This window comes from Micromesistius poutassou (genome assembly GCF_964030765.1).
Source record: "Micromesistius poutassou genome assembly, chromosome: 4".
NCBI classification, from domain to species: Eukaryota; Metazoa; Chordata; class Actinopteri; order Gadiformes; family Gadidae; genus Micromesistius; species Micromesistius poutassou.
Window position 1 is genome coordinate 10,447,527 of NC_140274.1, and position 18,079 is coordinate 10,465,605.

An 18,079-nucleotide genomic window follows, 5' to 3' on the forward strand; every position below is an offset into this window, starting at 1 on the left:
CAGACTAGTATTCTCGTGGCCCAGGTAAGGTAAGGGGTACGGATAAGCCTCTCTTCTGCTCCGGCGGTCTCCCAGCGCCGCCTGGCACGCCAGTGGTCCGTCCCGCATCCACTCCTCACTCAGGTGTACAGTCTGTACTCAATATGAATCAAAGGCTCCTTTTGAGCTGTTATGAACAGAGCTCCCAGATGCGTGTGCGTGCGTGCGTGCGTGCGTGCGTGTGTGCACCTTTTCAAGCATGCGTTACCTTGCTGCCAGTGGTAACCAAATGGAAAGTGGAACAAATATTCATTTATTCATTAAACATCAGTGGCATGAAGATCTGTTGTGACAGCATCTCTGTGGATGCTAATGTATCAAATTAATTCTCGCTATTAGTTTCAACTGAAGCCGTGTCAGTGTGTGGCTGTGCATTTGTGTGTGTCCGTGCATTTGTGTGTGTCCGTGTGCACACACACATCTGTGTGGTGCAGGCCCCGCTTCCTCCTTTTTTTTTTTTTTGGGGACCCCTTCTGTTCTCTCTGTGCACAAGGACCACGCGTAGCTCCATTCTAAACCACACATTAGCGTGTGCGCGTCCCTCTGCCCACATGCATTCGGGTGGTATGCAGCGACACCTCTTATGTAGGAGGCTCATCGCAGAGGTGAGGAAGAAAGTCCTGTGACGGAACGGGGTGTGTGTGTGTGTGTGTTTTCGTGTGCGTGCTTTCGTGACACAGGCTACATGAGCAGAGCGTCTGTATGACAGAGAGATTTGGTGCAGGAGAGGAGGGATGGAAGACTCTGGGAGAGATGAATATTGACTGATCAGTGGGGGGGAGGTGGAGATTGACAGGAGTGAAATAATGGGAGTATTCAGACTTTTGTCTTTTTTTTGTTGAACTTTTTTTATTTTAACTTTTTTTTTATTTTAACTTTTCCGATATACACTGATCTTGCATTTCCGGAGTTTTTTTTTTGTTTTTAATCAAATTTTCCAAGAGTTAGTTTGGATCCAGATGTAATGGGTTTGGGACGTTCTCCAGCTTTTTGTTGGGCTGTGCAAACCGGGGGGGGGGGGCAACTCCTTCCGATTGCACGGAAAATCCATTAAACATAATGCCGTTTTGTTATCTTAATGGATGAAATGCATTGTATTGAGTGTGTGTATATTTGGTAGATTTGTTATCATACTTTATCTCTCCAGCCTTCTCACTGATTGGATGATGCCTTGTTGGCTTGATTCTCACCGCCTCTGACGTGGCCCCCGTCCCCACCGCCTAGTCCCGGCTCTCCTCGTGGAAACTGAAAACAGCTAAATAAGAGACATTGTGTATCTCATGTGTCAGCCGGAATTACTAAAGAGACATAACGCACTGTAAACCAAGTCAGTGAAACCCACTTCACATTGAGGGTCATCTCTTTCTTAACATGACAGGCAATGGTGTTCGATCAGTGTGTGTGTGTGTGTGTGTGTGTGTGTGTGTGTGTGTGTGTGTGTGTGTGTGTGTGTGTGTGTGTGTGTGTGTGTGTGTGTGTGTGTGTGTGATTGTGCGCATGCTTGCGTCTACCCACATATGCAGGTGTGTGTGTTTGTATGTCTGTGTGTGTGTGTATTGTGCGTAACGTCTCCCCGGTGGTCCTGTGTTTCAGAGGGGACGTCTCTGGAGGAGCAAGTGAGAAGGATAAAGGACATTGAGGCCATCGAGAGTGATTCCTTTGTTCCTCAGGCTTTCAAATCATCCAGGGACGACATAAAGGTGCGTGTGCTCTCTCTCTCTCTCTCTCTCTCTCTCTCTCTCTCTCTCTCTCTCTCTCTCTCTCTCTCTCTCTCTCTCTCTCTCTCTCTCTCTCTCTCTCTCTCTCTCTCTCTCTCTCTCTCTCTCTCTCTCTCTCTCTCTCTCTCTCTTTTCACTCTGTGCTCTTATTGAATTTTTCCACCCCCTGCGCCGCGGTGGTGCCTTCTGTCCGGAGACGGCCCAGACCAAATCAAACATTCCCATTCAATGCCGTTTGTTTCCACATGGAGACGGATTCATCTGACGTGCCACGGTCCACCGCCTCCAGAGCAACAGGGCCCACACAAAAGCAACAGCCGTTGTCTCTCTCTCTCTCTCTCTCTCTCTCTCTCTCTCTCTCTCTCTCTCTCTCTCTCTCTCTCTCTCTCTCTCTCTCCCCCCCTCTGTTTTACCCCCCCCCCCCCCAGTCTCCCCGTCCTGGTTTGTGTGGTTTTGCAGATGCAGGCTGAACACAAAAGTCATTATTGAAATGCCCCCGTACCGCTGAAGAGGCAGGAATTAGATTTATGGAGGCTCCTGGCTCCCTTGTTGTAGAGACAAAGGCACCAGATCTCAGCTTCAGACCGCAGAGTTTTAGTGCAAATGTCAGTGAGTGTGCTCCGGGTCAGGGCCCGGGCGGCCACAGGGAGACACTAAATGGCAAACTGTTTGGGTTAAAGCCTGGCAGGTTAAACCACGTTGGGCCGCTGCACAGCGCCTGCCTGTCCCTCACAAGGGCTCCCCGTCTGTGTTTCTAGTCATGCGAAGGTCAGAAATAATTTGGGATGAAAAGTGTGTTCTTTTGTCAGAGGAGTCGCAAGTGAAAGTCATCATAGCAGGGAGAAGGTCAGTGTGCTCTGCTTCAAAGGGCATCTGATTAACATCGACGTTAGAATTTGTGGATTTCTTGATGTCCTTTTATTGCTTAAAAGCTTATGTAGGCCAAATTTCCTCAGGACAATTAGCAAGGTTAACTTTACTAATCGGTTTGGCTTCTGCTGATTTTACTCTGCAACTATATGCATTACATTGTGACCATGGTTAAATCGTAATTGTCACCGTTAAATTACGTAATGCTTAGTTCCACTATCGGTTATTACTTTTTTTTTCTTTTTTTATTCTTTTTTTTATAACGGCTAGATCATCTATCAACTATTGCCATAAACTTTACATGAATGACCTACAGTTCACACATGGCTTGAAACCAAAACATTTTAAGTACTTCATAATGTGGGATCACTAACAAGGAAAAAGCCATCATCTCAATAATATTGCCATACTGTGTTAGCAGATTATGATTCAGAAGATTTTCCTCGAAAGCATGATCCCAGTTTCGTCTCTAACTCAATGCTATGTTTTCACTCTTCGTGTGAAACCTCTTGCACAGACACACATAATACATAATCACATAAAGTTTTATGATAGTTTGCTTTGCTTGTATAATCGAATACATTAACTCACGGTTTGACAGGTTTTTTTAATAGTATGAATTGTGAGCTGACTTCCAGCAAATAAGCTGATGCTTGGAAGTTCTAGTGTGAGACTCAAACCTACACTGCCACCTGCTGGTAAAGTGCAGTACTTGCATTAGAATAATTTGTTTTTCTACACACAAACACAAACTGGAAGATGGATTACTCCTACCGTTTTTATTAGATACTTGAATATGTAATTTAGAATTTGTGATTTATTCATGAATAAAAAACATAGACGTGAGTAAGAGACTTTGCTCTGTTTTCTTGCACGGGTCTGTCTGGGCGGTGTTTTAGGTGGAGCCAGCCGAGGTGAAGCAGGAGGACCACACTGAGGACCCTGTGGAGGTGGCTGTCCTCCCCACGTCCATACGCTACAACGACACCGACACCCTGGCGCACCCCAGCGTGAGTGCTCTCCCCCCGTACCCCAACACCCCCGTACCCCAACACCCCCGTACCCCAGCCAGAGGAAGCCAGGGACTCGTCCATTACACTGAGCTGAGGCGCACTGCCTAGCCCGTGAGGAGGAACCACCAAGTGGAGTTTTGTGTTATGATACCTTCTGGAGAATATTATTCTCCTAACCAGGAACTGTTGAAGGGGGAAAACTTTAAACTCCAATATTAGCCCCTAGTGCTTTTCCAGTAATCTGTCTCCGCAGGGGAAACTCAGTTAGGCCATGATGTATGCAGATCAGACCCCCCCCGACACACACACACACACACACACACACACACACAGTCCCTCAGACAGGCTGATGTATGGCAGCAATATGCCCCAGGCGGGCCTCAGTCTCAGCCTCACTTCCAATCAGGACAGATGACTCCCATTACTACAGCTAGATACTGTCATCCCACACACACGATCACACACACACACACACACACACACACACACACACACACACACACACACACACACACACACACACACAAAATCACATTTAGACTCATTTACACGTACATATGCGCACATTTGCACTCATACATACGCGCACACTGGCCCTCATACACACACACACACACACACACACACACACACACACACACACACACACACACACACACACACACACACACACACACACACACACACACACACACACACACACATGCATAGCATCGTTAGCACCAGGCAACCAGTGCAGATCTACCAGAGATTAGAGTCAGACGCTGTAGAACACAGTGATAACACACAGCGCCCCCCCCCCACCCCCTGAACAATGGAGGCTGGGGGAGGAGGTATGGAGGGAGGGATGAGGGATGGTCGGGTGCAGCCATCTGCATACCAAGACAGTATTTACATGCACATTATTGCCAATACGAGCACGATGGAAGCGGCCCTGCGCCGTGTCGCGACACCAGCCCACGCCTTATGAACAGAAAGCCAGGAGGAATCGTCCCCCGCGCCTTTCCCCCGCCGCACTCCTCCCCTCCTATTCGGTCCCGGAGAGTCGCTCCCCAGCGCTGCTTGCCAGTAGACGGATCGGCAGATCACCCCGTTATCGTCTCATAACACTGTGCGTCCGCGAGTCAGCTAGGTGCCGCCTTGCAGCCTAGTCTACACCTTCATGTGGTGGACCTGTCCTACATATCGTTAGACTGTATATGTATATACGCAATAATACAGGATAAAGAAACACCTCACTGGCAATGGCAAGGGGGACTGGTTATCGGAAACACCCTAATTCAGCACTAGCAAGGCCTGGAGAGACTTACACCCTAATACAGCTCTGATACAGCTCTAGCTAGGCCTGGAGAGACTTACACCCTGATACAGCTCTAGCTTGGTCTAGTTAGACTTACAGCCTGATACAGCTCTAGCTACGCCAGGATTGACTAACACCCTGATACAGCTCTAGCTTGGTCTAGGTAAACGTACACCCTGATACAGCTCTAGCTAACCGAGCCCTACACCCAGTCATAAAGCATTGATTCATGTGGTTGAGCCGGCATTAGAAATTCTGGTTCCTTTATCTAATGACTCCTGCTGCCATGCTCCCAACCCCATTGGGACCTGGATACGAGCTGGTGGGTCAGTGGCTGAGGCCCCCGGGCCCAGGAACACACTCCACATTCCACAGTGGTGTGAGCGTGTGCAACTGGTGACATCACCGCTGCTAGGTGTGTTGTGTTATGCGAAGGTCAGGCAGTGGTTCCATTAGCGTCGTGGCCAGGCTTCTTAACTTTTTTTTTTCAGTCTTTTTCAGTTTTCTTGAACAGCTCCCAACAGGAATTTCAGTTTTCTGCCACAAATCACTTGCATCAGAAAAATGTAATAATTTATTGCATGCAATGGTGTACAGTTCCACTCTTTTGGGGTGATCCCTGCCTTAGGATTTTAATAATGACAGATGGGGACGAGTGTCATCAATTAGCTTTGGCTAAAATTGATTATGACTATTATGCAAACATCAGACGACTGTCTCGAGCTGATCCATGTTTCTATATCTGTTCAAATAAACCTTAAATAAATACAGCATACCCACATTTGACGACAAAGAGCACTAAACCATCCCCAATCGTCAGATATCTCAACCCATTGGTTACATACAATACAGAGCAGAACCTAAGCAGGGGGAGGCTGCACCGCGTCAGCCAACAGCTGATTGGTGGCGCGGGATCAGAGGGTCCCGCAAGAACTACCTACGCCCATTTCAGGCCTCTTCCTCACACCCTGGGTATGGGGGAGGAAAGGGAACAATAGACTATTCACTTAAACTAGTCAATTAAAACCGGTAAAACAAGGGTCCAACAAACTTACAATGCTCCACTCTTAAGCACTTCAGTGGCACGCGTTGATTTGAGTAAGAAAATCAAAGGAGAAACGTGCTCCATGCATGGTTGCATGCAATATCATTTACAACAAGACTCAAAATGTATGTCATGGAAGTCAATGGCAAGGTGGTATTGTTATTTTATAAGAACACGTTTGTATTATATTTGCATAAGAACCATTCAGCAGTGCAGACTTGAAGACTTTTAAGTTACCCAGAGATCACATCTCAGCTATTAACTGTTTTTCCTGTTGCCCTTCTGAACATCCTTCTTCCCCTCCTCGGCCTCTTCTAGTTGTTCATGGACAAGGAGAAGGCAGAGGAGCTGTGGCTGAAGAGGCTGGTCTCCCTGCGGCAGGAGAGGCTCATGGGAAGCCCGGTTACATGAAGCCAACCAGGCAGAGAGGATGGATGTGTGGTTAACATCCTAGGCTCATATCTGTCGTTGTTTTTACTCCTGTAAATAGAGTGGACACCCTGCTCCGTTTACTGTTTTTTGGTCCGACTGGAATCCTTTGTTTTTTTTTCTTATGTATTTACTTTTTTTCCATCAGCTAAAGCAGAATGACTGCCAGTAGAATACTTGTGGAGTCGTTTGAAGTGTTTATTTCATTCTTCTTTGATCATTTGTTAACATGTTGGTTTTTAAAGAAAAATAATTCACACTTACAAATGTAGTCTTATTTAGTATTAAAATCACCAATAAATATATGAAAATGAGTACAAATGTTAACCTTGTTTTAAGTTTGAAGGGGTGAACTAAATATCATATTTGAAGTGATTACAACCCTAGTGATGATAATTATACATTGAAACATGATTACTTGAATTCAAGTATATAATTATCCTCTGAGCAGGCGGGATGAGGTGGTATATTTAGACATCCCAGACACATTATGAGCCACAATTTATGTGTAGTTTGCAGGCTCCCCTATCCTACTACATCTAATTCTAAAGCTGACTCACCCTGAACGAATGCCGAATCGTTTCTGAAACACTGGAAAACATCAAACCTAAAAGTCCTCTATCCATTTTTCTACTTTTTGGATTTGTTGTGCTCTGTGTTGGTGTCTGTCATCTCGATTTGGTTTCTCTGTGCTTGAGTTCAAGGTCTGTGCCGAGTCCAGACTCCGGCCTATTTGTGGACTGACCAGATGGTAGCGTTATGCTAGACATGGAACACCCGCCCGAGCCTTGTTCCATTAACATTTAACATTGGAATAATACTACCAATTCGAACTTCAGTCAAATCGTTGTTTCGGTGTGCGTGTATGCGTGAGTGTGTGTGTGTGTTTCTGTGCATACATGCTTGCGTATGCTTGTGTGTGTGTGGGTGGCTATCTGTGTGTGTGTGTGTGTGTGTGTGTGTGTGTGTGTGTGTGTGTGTGTGTGTGTGTGTGTGTGTGTGTGTGTGTGTGTGTGTGTGTGTGTGTGTGTGTGTGTGTGTGTGTATGCATTTGTGCATGTGTGCATTCTTGCATGTGTGCGCATGCTTGTGAATGTCTGTATTTTTGTGTATCGTGTGTGCACATTTGTACATGTGTGTGTGTGTGTGCGTTCTTGCACGCATACACTTGCTCGTGTGTGTCCATCTGTATGTTTGTGTATGTGTGTGCGCATTTGTACGTGTGTGTGTACGTTTATTCACAAGTCACTCAGCAGATGGCCCTGCTTACATCAGTCAGCCACATGCCAGCGTGTCGGGTGGCGGTCCCAAACTAAGGGTGTCCTCCCAACCCACAGGGACCAGCTGGGAACAACCACTTCATAAACAAGTGCCTATACGTTCGACTTTTTTTTTGTATGAGATTGTGTGTTCTTGAATGACAAAGTGGAAAGTTAAATAAATAATAAATAAGTAAATTAGGATTCACAGGAATTGGTTAGATGAAGGTCTCAGTCAAATACTGTCGGTCCAAATATTAATTTACTGTCTGTTAAATAGTCCGCTCTTCTAATTCTAGGAGCCCGTTAATTTTGTAATATAGGGTTTGATTATCTTAAAAATATTTTTTAGATTGTAATTAAATTAACGAAAACAACCATTGAAGTGGAGAGTTCTAAATGGCCGTTGTCATGGCTGCCGTCCACAACATACTGTCCAACAGACGCAACCTTCTCCCGTCTCCGAATAACCAGCCAATCAGAGGGGTGGACTCAGGTCATGTGGCATATGGTCGTACACTGTAAATTTAAATCATGTTGCAGCTAAGAGACTTCATAGTAACTCCATAGACCTTGAACGCCAGGGCTCACACTCCTCAACTCTCCAATAAATATTTTTATGATTGTTTGCTTTACTTGAGTTCTGTTTTCGACGTCTGTGGAAATGTTCAACAGTCTTACCAGGGACTTTGACGAGGACCCGTTCTTCTCGTGAGTAACGTTAACCTCCGTGTGTGTATTGCTATCATCTATACATGTAACACCGCTTTTCTTTCCTGCTCACCTGCCACGTTTTCTTGCGTGAAGGTTTTCGTTGCCAAAATCGGAATGGAACAATCAACTGATGTTTGAAGCATTAAGGAATCACACGCTTTTTGTAGCAGCTGACGTCTCATGAAGCCATCATATCACATTTAAAACAACATCAGTTGCCTGCCAATGCTGTTCGGCCACTGGTTAAAATAGAACAGGTCCTACCTAGATACAATTATTATTTAAACTAATTAATTTTACACCTGTGATCTATAATTTATTAATTAGGGCTAAGGGTGATCAATAAGCTCTGTGATTGACACATCTCTTAATTATATCAGCATATTAAAAACAATTTACCTTTAGACGTTCAAGCTTAGTTTAACCAAATTTGAAACTACAGTTCAACACTGAATGTCTTCCCTGTCTCTGCTTTCCCTTCCCTTCTCCTTTAGCTCTACAAGGTAGGAACCATTCCTGTGATAATCTATGCATGTCTTCACTCCTTGGCATAAAAATAATAATAATATGACCTAAACCTAATTGAATGTCCTGTCGTCTAATAGGGATCCATTCCAGGCTCACAATGACCGTGTGCGACAGATGATGCGCAGTTTTTCCGACCCGTTCGGCGGAAGCCCCTTCATGCCCAGCTTGATGGACTGCAGGGACCAGCGACGAGGGTCCGCGGCCCACCCAGGCACCTCTCTGACGCTCAGAGACCAACATCGGGTAGGAACACACAAATAGAAAAAGACTCCCATTACACAACACATGAACACTGTGTGTTTTTCAGTTCTGTGTCCAGTCAGTTTGTATTTTCAAAGTGTTGGGGATTTGTTGGTGGTTTGGTGTGGTGTGGTGTTTTAGAGTCTACGGGCTGTCACTCCGGGCCACTGTGTGTGTGTGTGTGTGTGTGTGTGTGTGTGTGTCACCATCCTTGTATTCTATAGACAGATTGACCTACATATTGTTGGGGTCAGTGGACACAAAACCCCCTTATGTGCTGTAAGTTCCCCTGATTACTGAACTGTCAAACACACACATAGACGCCATGACCACCCCCCCACCCCCCCCCCCCCCCACCAAATTCCAATAACGCAATTACAGTAGACTTGGGAAGGAACAAATCCCTGTTCACTGGGGTTCCGGTAGACCCCACCGACATCGTAACGGGAGCCCCCCCTCACTTTGGACATGGATCTGGATGCTAGGGGGTTAAGTCCCCCACTGGCCTCTGGACAGCTATTTACAGCCCAGAGGAGCACTATAAATAGTGCATTGTTCCACTGACACACTGCCTTCTTATGGAGGCGCGCACACACACACAAACACACACACACGTCTTCTCTCACTCTCCCATGAACTCGGCCTTGTAGAGTTCTGCTGCTTGCACAAGGCCGTGGAGAGTTAGAGCCTGTGTGTTACAACAGCCTACGTTGACCTTTTTATGGTCATCCTGTGTGAAGTATATATATTAATATATAGCTATATACTGTATATTTATATAATACAATTATTATCTGGAACTTGGTGGGGCTTTAGACTTGACTAAAGTAACAACCAAAATTGGACTGATTGGCACTTTAATACAGACTAGGAGGGTTGCTTCTATCCTACAATTGGCTACCTCACCTGCAGAAGGCTTGCTTCTTCTTCTTCTGCTACTACAGGCTACCTCAATTGCATTGATTTTTCTACTTTTACTGCCTGAGCTGCACTCTGACTCTGACAGCACACTTTTTCTTTCCCTCCCTCACTAAACTGAAGTCCCCCCCGTCGAACCTCAAACACCTCTTGACTCGAGAGCGTCTGCACTTCTCCCCACTGAGCCTCACACACTGGCCCTCTGCGTTCTCCTGAGCCGCAACTTCACTGAGTCGTGATCGTAGCCGGGGCGGTGCGCTGTAGTTTAGTATGAGCACCAAGGGCCATGAGAGGGCTCTCTCTACACTAGAGAGGGAGGGTTTTGGTTTTCAAGGAAACTGGCCGCGCTATTTGAGTCTGCATTAGCCGTGTAGTGGAGTCGGGGGGGGGGGGGGGACGTTTGTCCCAGGGGGGCTGTGCTAATGCTGGGAGGAGAAGGTTACAGAAGGCCTGCCACTGCACCTGGACAGGCTCGACCTGATGAGCTGTCAGGTGCTAGCATTAATGGTACACAGAGAAACAAGAAATAAACAAACAACATCAAGAGTTGTTTGGCGATGTATGAGATCAATGCTAATGAGAGAATGTGAAAAAAGTTAGAAGATGATCTCTCTGTCTATTTGCCTGTATCTATCTATCTATCTATCTATCACTTACTCATTATTTTACACACACGCACGCACGCGCGTGCAGATACCTAAAGACACGTCGGTGTGTGATGTATAGAGTGTGTTGTATCAAACAAACATCCCCACTGCATGTGTGTGAGTCTGTGGTTCTGTCTGCAACAAAAATGTCCATCCAGCAGCTAGATAACACATCTAGCTGACACGCAGCACTGCTCTCCAACATCAAAAGCCCACATGGCCAGGGTAGCATGAAACTCCGGAGCAATGCAGGGATCATCATAGCCTATCATATCACGCTTTATTATCGTTGAAATTAAAATAAAACACACACACCCATCTCTTATAGTGTGAATGTGCATGCACACCACATTGTAACATGCATGCATTAACACAGACGACGCATTCACCAAATAGTGCGAGAAGCTTCCCCTCTGGGTTCTCTTTGCCAACCATTTGGTGAATGTCCTGTTGCTGCTTCCCTCCGTGCCGCGACCCCTCACATCGTATTGTCCCCCGGTCCCGTCTCCTGTCCGCTCTGCTCCTAATATCGCCTTTCAAGACCAGGCCCTTCCACAGGGGAGACTTGTTTATAAATAGGAGGACGAGACGACAGTTTCATATGTTGCGTCTATTTATTTATTTATTTATTTTTCCACCGCTGGTGAGACGATCGCTTCCTTTCAGTCTGCGGTTTGTAAAAAGGTTGGCATGTGGTTACCATGGTAGCGGAGGTATGTGTTCCAGGGCTGTGTTGAAATAAGCGGGGCGGGCCTGTTGAGTGTGTCCCTGATACAGTGGTCGGTTAGAGAACCTAGTGTTTATTGGCTTTTTAAAATGATTATTCATGTTCTCCTTTTTTTTATCTTGTTAGTAGTTCATCAAATGTGTTGCTGTAGAATGTTGTATGTTTCTCGATAAATAAAGTATATTGTCTATCTATGTTAGTGATTCTTAAACTGGGACAGTTGCTTTTGGTCCAACGCTTAGATCTATATGAAACTGACGTAAAACACATGATACTCCCTCCTGCTTTCACCTACCCAAAAGTTTGGTTCTGCCACTTTATTCCCACTTCATAACCAAGTTAGCCATCTTGTCTTGTCTTTATTCATCTTTGTTTTAATCTCACATTGGTCAGATGTCCTTATATTTGTTCCTCCTTAGTTTCTGCCATGAGGATGTATGCTTCGCTACGACTATGTGTCATCGTCTCTCTAGTGAACCACCTGCTGCTAGAAGCCGTCCAAAACAAACACCCTCCTCCTTATCCCTTACAAGTAGGAATCAAACCTGCACACCCCGTTCCAGAATATCACTCAGAGCTCATCTTGGTCCAAGAACACCCTCGTCATTAGTGGCAGAAGACTCTGCATTAACCATATCAAAGCATCCATCTGGAAAATAAAGCGATCCGGAGTACGGCGCGGAGAAGAAGGAGTGAGTGACTGAGACAGCGTGGGCAGCTGTCCGAAAATAATGTGTGAAAGACCACTGGGTCCGTGCTCCATATTTTGCACTCTCGACATCTACGCTCGCCCTGACCCCTGGCTAAAAATATGGGCAGAAATGTATCCGCCATTTATTAGTTCATAGATGCCTCTCGCTCCCAGATATAATTGGCCGGCGGGCTTCAAGCATACCGTTTGAGGGCGTTACATCAGCGCGACCTTTCGAGAAGCGCTGAGCGAAGCAGCAGCTCGCGCCGGACCCCCGCTAAACCCCTCCGCTGGGCTGGGTCTGGGGGTCCGTCCCTGCCCACCCATCGCCTTCCCAGAACCGGGCTTCGCCGCAGCGCTAACTCCATCGCTAATCCCCGGCAACGCGACCGAATTACACATGGAACACAAGTCATTCAACACCCCACACCAGCTACGCACAATGACCCCCCCCCCCCCCCCACACACACCCGCTTTATCTCTCTCTAGCACAACCCACACTCACACACTCACACGTACACACTCACAGGCCCATCCCTGGATGGTGAGATGTTTAACCTGGGTCCTGGGTTCATCAACACCCAGGAGGGTATTTGGCAAGGAGAACTGACGGCTTGGCTGAAGGACACTCCTCCTCCTCCTCCTCCCCCCCCCCCCCTCTGCCTCCATGCTTGCACACCCCTGTCAGGTTCAGGGGGCGGTGTAGGGCTGCGCTGGAGTGCTAAGTGATCCAGTGATCAGGGTGGAAAAAACACAAATATCCTTACGATGACCTACAGAGAAAACCTGAGAAAGTAGCAGCATGCACACTGCCCATGAACTCTGCAGACATTCCCAAATGGTGCGCAGGACTCTTTGGAATTCGCTATGGAAAAAGACTAGTGTTTGTGAGCATGCGTGCGTGCGTGTGTGTATTTCTCGGGTGCTGCCATTATATGCCATGAATACAATGGCAGGCATCTACTACATTAATATCATACAGCATGGCTTCTCAGAAATTGCGAGCGCCACATGGTCAGTACGATGAGCATGTTTCTTAATTTTTACTTAGCCAGGGAAGGACATTGAGATTACAAAATCTCTCTTACAAGAGTGCCCTGGACAATACCTGTATCAACAAAAAACTGTAATAAGACTAATACAAGAAATCGCTGTAAATATCATTGAATAACCAATGTATGTTGAGTACCTTTTGTCATTGATTTGAAAACAGCCAGAAGGGCTATTTTCAACTGTTTTATAAATCAGTCCAAGTCGACAGAGCAGAGTGCATAAAAGCATTAGTGTTCAGTGCAGGCCTCTGCCTGTGTGGTTATCATCAGCACTGTATTGGGTTTTGAAAAGCTGTAACTCATTTTAGTTTGAATTTTATAACCCTGCAAGACCAACACAACATAAAATATATAATGCATAATCCCAATTCATCATTAGAAATGTACATGATAAATGCAGGAAGAAACGCACCAATCCAGCTGCATAGTGAAAGTGGTTCTGTTTGAAACATGATGTCATGAGAAGGTAGAGAAGGGATTATGAATGTCCTGTATACAGTGGGGTAAAGGCTTCACATACGTACGCCTATAGACAACAGATGAATAGTGCAACTGTGTGTGTGCCCACAGAGGAGTGTTTTACGAGCTGGTAATGCCCATGCACCAGGTGGTACTGTGACACCCAGTCCCCCAGCTCACTGCCCTTTACCAAGGAACCCAGTTGGCACAGAGTGCACCGAGTAGCCCAAAACCGTCCAGGACGGCTGGCATTGTCACCACTGTGTCCATCATTGAATCACAAAGACACACACACACATACACATACACATACATACTAAGACTAACATGCAAACATTAGATTGGCCTATGGAAACATTAGATTGGCCTATGGAAAATAACACCCAATTAATCTGGTCACTGGAATTTATCCAACTTCCGTAGCAGTGGTTTCATTATTCAGAGGTTGAATATATAGACTAGTTATTTCTGCTGCTTCACATAAGTCATAAGTGTCTTTGCTGCGTCCATGAGATTTGATGATTGCACAATCATCAGATTTCATGCTGCTGTTGTATTTTCAGAAATTTGCAGCCCATCAAAGTTTAACACTGTAGGCTTTGATTGGCCTCAGCTGTAAGTGAGTTGATGATTTCTGTGTGTAATGAATGGGTTCTCTCTCCAGGACGCGGACGTGAGGAACCCCTTCAGCATGCTGGACAACATGATGCTCAACATGAGGACCCGCATGGACGACATGCACAAAAACTTTGTGAGTTCCCATAGAGAGTCTCTTGGGCTTTTGGTTTCTGATCACCATCACTGTCGAAAGTGCTGTGTCCAGACTCACACCCACGGTTTCATTGACATAGGTCAATAAACTTGCATGCATGAATGCAAAATATTCATTCATTCAAATAATTCATTGTGGAGACCTCATTCTTGTAGTATTTTGACAATATATGCTCTTACAAATCTTCTCTATATGCATCCGTTCTGCTACGGGGTGTCCTTCCTTGCTCAAACTAATCGTGTTTGACAAACAGACTGTGGATGCGGGCTGTCATCTCCTCTGCCAACCTGGTTGGGCCATGCTTACCACCCCCTTTATTATCTACAATGATATGTTTATTTAGTATTCTCTGATGATTCCATGTTACTATTTAGTATAAAGCCATTAAGCAGAAGCTTTGATCCAAAGCAAATTACAGTGAATTTAGATACATGTCATTAAGAAGAAGAAGGTATAGGGTTACGGTTATCTTGCTCAAGGATGCCTACAGGTAAACTGTGGACATAGGGGAATCAAACCCAGTAACTTTTAGTTTGGAATCAAAACATCTCCAAGCCTTTCAGTGTTTAATATTCTGTGTGTGTGTGTGTGTGTGTGTGTGTGTGTGTGTGTGTGTGTGTGTGTGTGTGTGTGTGTGTGTGTGTGTGTGTGTGTGTGTGTGTGTGTGTGTGTGTGTGCACTCTGCTGCAGGATAACATGTCCACAGACTCCAGCACCCCGAATAGCCACTCGTTCAGCTCCTCGTCGGTCACCACCTATTCCAAGGTGGGCAACGAGCCCCCCAAGGTGTTCCAGGCCTCTTCGCAGACGCGCCGAGCCCCTGGAGGGGTACGTTCAACAGCAGATTGCATTACACCGAAGTAACAACATCGGTTTTAATTAACACTTTTCTTCACTGTCCACTAATGTACGTTGTGGAAGCTCTGATACATCTGATCTCTCCGTGCAATACATCTCCATGTCTTTTTAATGGCAGAGAGGAACCAGTTTGTAATAAAAATCTAGGGTTTAAGAGACGTAAGCATTGTCTTTGCAATTACCTTTGGACCTAGTGCTGAATTTATTCCTGTTTCTTAGTGTTTTGAGTGTGTGATGTCATTAATGAGCTGGTAGGGATACATGCTGGTAGGCGTCTTACTCAAGGATGCCGACAGACTGCAGACGTTGGTGATCGAACCCAGAACCTTTCAGCTGGGAGTCTGACCCTCTGAGCAACGGAATAACTACTAGACTATCCTAATGTGTGTGTTACATTCCACTGGCAAATTAGTGCGTCAAGAGTCATAAAAGTGAAATGTAGTAACGTGTGTGTGGCCTTTTCTCTCGGGTCCAGATCACAGAGACCCGGCGAGCGCTGAGGGACTCTGAGAGCGGCCTGGAGAAGATGGCCATCGGTCACCACATCCAGGACCGGGGACACGTGGTGGAGAAGAAGCACAACAAGAAGACGGGCGAGAAGGAGCTCAACCAAGACTTCCAGAATATGGATGAATGTAAGTTCAGAGGGACGTGTCTGGGCTTTAAGGGCCCTGAGTGCAGGGACTCAGCGGGCAGGTTTTACTTCCATCACAGACTCTTGGTAGGAACAGGGGGAAATAAGCAATCTGAAGCCATCAGACAGTACTATACTGGTTTTTGGCAGGCACATACAGGAAACAGAACAGGCTGACAAACGATATAGGTCAACAAATGAACTAAATGACCCAGCTGAAATCATTAGGTCAAATGAGGAGACTAAGCTTATAAAGAGAGACATCTAGTGGCCAGGCAAGACTACACGGCCGTTAAAGAAAACTCAAGTCTCTCTTGGAGAAACAAAAATTACTTTCTAAGAATATGGTACCGTCAAAGGAATTACCCCTCAGTAAACAAAATGAATCCATAACATGCGTCTGACCCTCTCCCCTCTTCCCCTAGCCGAGGCGCAGACTTTTGACCAGGAGTTTCAGTCTAAGCTGACTCAAGGCCACCCTTCTGTCCCCATGTCGCGCCTGGAGGCCCCCCAGGCCCCCCGGGCTGTGCACCGGGCAGCCCTCACCGCATCTGAACCACCCCACAGGTCTGTTGATGTTTAAAACTACTGGATGACCCCCTGCATGGAGGGCTTGATTTCTCTGTCTAGTCTGCACTCGGACAGGATGTTGTTTTGTTGCCTTTTGTCAGGTTGTTGTAGTTTTTGTTGCTTTTTTTTAACTTTTTTGTAGCTACTCCAATTTTGATTATGTTTTCATTGTTCCAAGCCTAGTCTAACGAAGCAGACTTTAGATTTACATCTTAAGTCAAATCCTAGTTAAAAGGGTGTTTAAATGTATTTTAATTGATATTTGTTTCGACCAATCATGTTGCTTGAGGCAGGGATTTGCAAGCGTCTAATTGCACAACGCAACACAAACATGGCCAGTAGAAGTAAAACTTTTAAAAAGTTTCTGTAATATTTTTGATTTAAACACGGTGTAGACAGGCCACTGTAGAAATATACACTCATTAAAATCCCTTTCTGAAAGCTTCATCTATTCACACAAATTAGTTTCCTCCTGTAAAATATCTCATTAGCTGAAAAAGAAACAAGGTGTGACTCCGCCCCTTACAGTTCATGGTTTCCGGCAAAGGCTCTGCCCCCAGAAGTTCTGCTATAAAATAAAAGAACTGTTGGATCCAAGATTATTCCAACGTATGTCCCTTCGAATCAAACCGCCTGCTGAACGTAAATGTGATAAAACAGCTCAGAAGCGACTAGTAATGCTAATAAAGCTAAGTTGTGTACATTTCTGTATCAATGTGTATGTGTCAATGCATGGTCCAGCAGCATTTACCCCCTGGTCTAACTGAAGTGTGTCTGTTGCTTGTTACTCCCACAGGGAGAGGAGGGTGCACATAGCCGAGGGGAAGAAGCAGGTCCACTCGGACACAGTGAAGGGCTCAGGTGTGGCCCAGCCATAAGGAAAACTGTCAGGCCTCATTCTTATGCCACCTAAACATGGAAACTTACAACCTTGTGCTGCACTCTCACGCACATGTGTACGTTTGTCTCGCCAGCCAGTAACACAGACAGTAGAGGGCAGTGACGTACCATTTGAAATGCTCTAAATGTAGCCGTTGTTGCTTTCAGCTTTATCGCTCTCACATTATTGAACAAACTGCAAAAACACGTATTTCTTTTAAAGACACTCTTGAGTTTAAACAGAGTAATAAGCTAACTTGTATCCCAATATGATTTCATAAATCACACAGTAGATTTAGTGATTTTATTTCACTTTCTGTATATTGCAATACTTTCATTCATATTTTCCAGATATCGTTATCAAACTATAGTGATTGCATCAACAGCCATTTGTTTTAATTGTCACTGACTCACTTAAAGTCCACTGTGTCTAAACTGTCTATTGTAATTAAGTGTAATGCCTGTCTCAATAATGTTATATCTGCTGTAATCTTTGTAAAAAAAAGTTATGAATGCTACCCTTTTTATATGGTTACTGGAGAGTCTGAGTTTCTCTTCAGATGATATGCTTAGTGCTGCAAAGCAATTCTTAAGGTCATATTTGGAATATTTTCAGTTTTACTGTCTACTAGCTTTTTTGAAGCTATATAGATTCTCTTTACCATGGCAACTGAAACAAATCTCGAATAAAACATTTTTAAACGTAGTTTCCCTGAT

The 18,079-nt window shown here is 45.3% G+C and overlaps 2 protein-coding genes across 2 annotated transcripts in view; both read left to right on the plus strand.

The window, feature by feature from the left end:
* The window catches only part of LOC311341968 (serine/Arginine-related protein 53-like), a 36,779-nt gene extending 30,076 nt beyond the window's left edge, over positions 1 to 6,703 (plus strand). Inside the window, exons 2-4 of the mRNA XM_084466782.1 lie at positions 1,633 to 1,739; positions 3,527 to 3,637; positions 6,304 to 6,703. Coding sequence (XP_084322908.1) covers positions 1,633 to 1,739; positions 3,527 to 3,637; positions 6,304 to 6,396 — 311 coding nt within the window. The 3' untranslated portion in view covers positions 6,397 to 6,703. The remainder of the gene's footprint in view (positions 1 to 1,632; positions 1,740 to 3,526; positions 3,638 to 6,303) is intronic.
* A 2,239-nt stretch (positions 6,704 to 8,942) lies between these two features.
* mlf1 (myeloid leukemia factor 1) lies at positions 8,943 to 18,068 on the plus strand. The gene is made up of 6 exons (XM_084467325.1): positions 8,943 to 9,158; positions 14,314 to 14,400; positions 15,112 to 15,249; positions 15,755 to 15,914; positions 16,339 to 16,480; positions 17,280 to 18,068. The coding sequence occupies exons 1-6, from the start codon at positions 9,030 to 9,032 to the stop codon at positions 17,359 to 17,361; spliced, it is 738 nt and encodes a 245-aa protein (XP_084323451.1). The 5' UTR covers positions 8,943 to 9,029; the 3' UTR covers positions 17,362 to 18,068.
* Positions 18,069 to 18,079: the final 11 nt, after the last annotated feature.

Excerpts from the sequence above, each read along its gene's own strand:
- mlf1 (XM_084467325.1), top strand. The coding sequence starts at position 9,030 with ATGATGCGCAGTTTTTCCGACCCGTTCGGCGGAAGCCCCTTCATGCCC. Across the intron at positions 14,401-15,111 it reads ACGACATGCACAAAAACTTT|GATAACATGTCCACAGACTC; the intron begins GTGAGTTCCCAT and ends ACTCTGCTGCAG. Across the intron at positions 16,481-17,279 it reads GCATCTGAACCACCCCACAG|GGAGAGGAGGGTGCACATAG; the intron begins GTCTGTTGATGT and ends TTACTCCCACAG.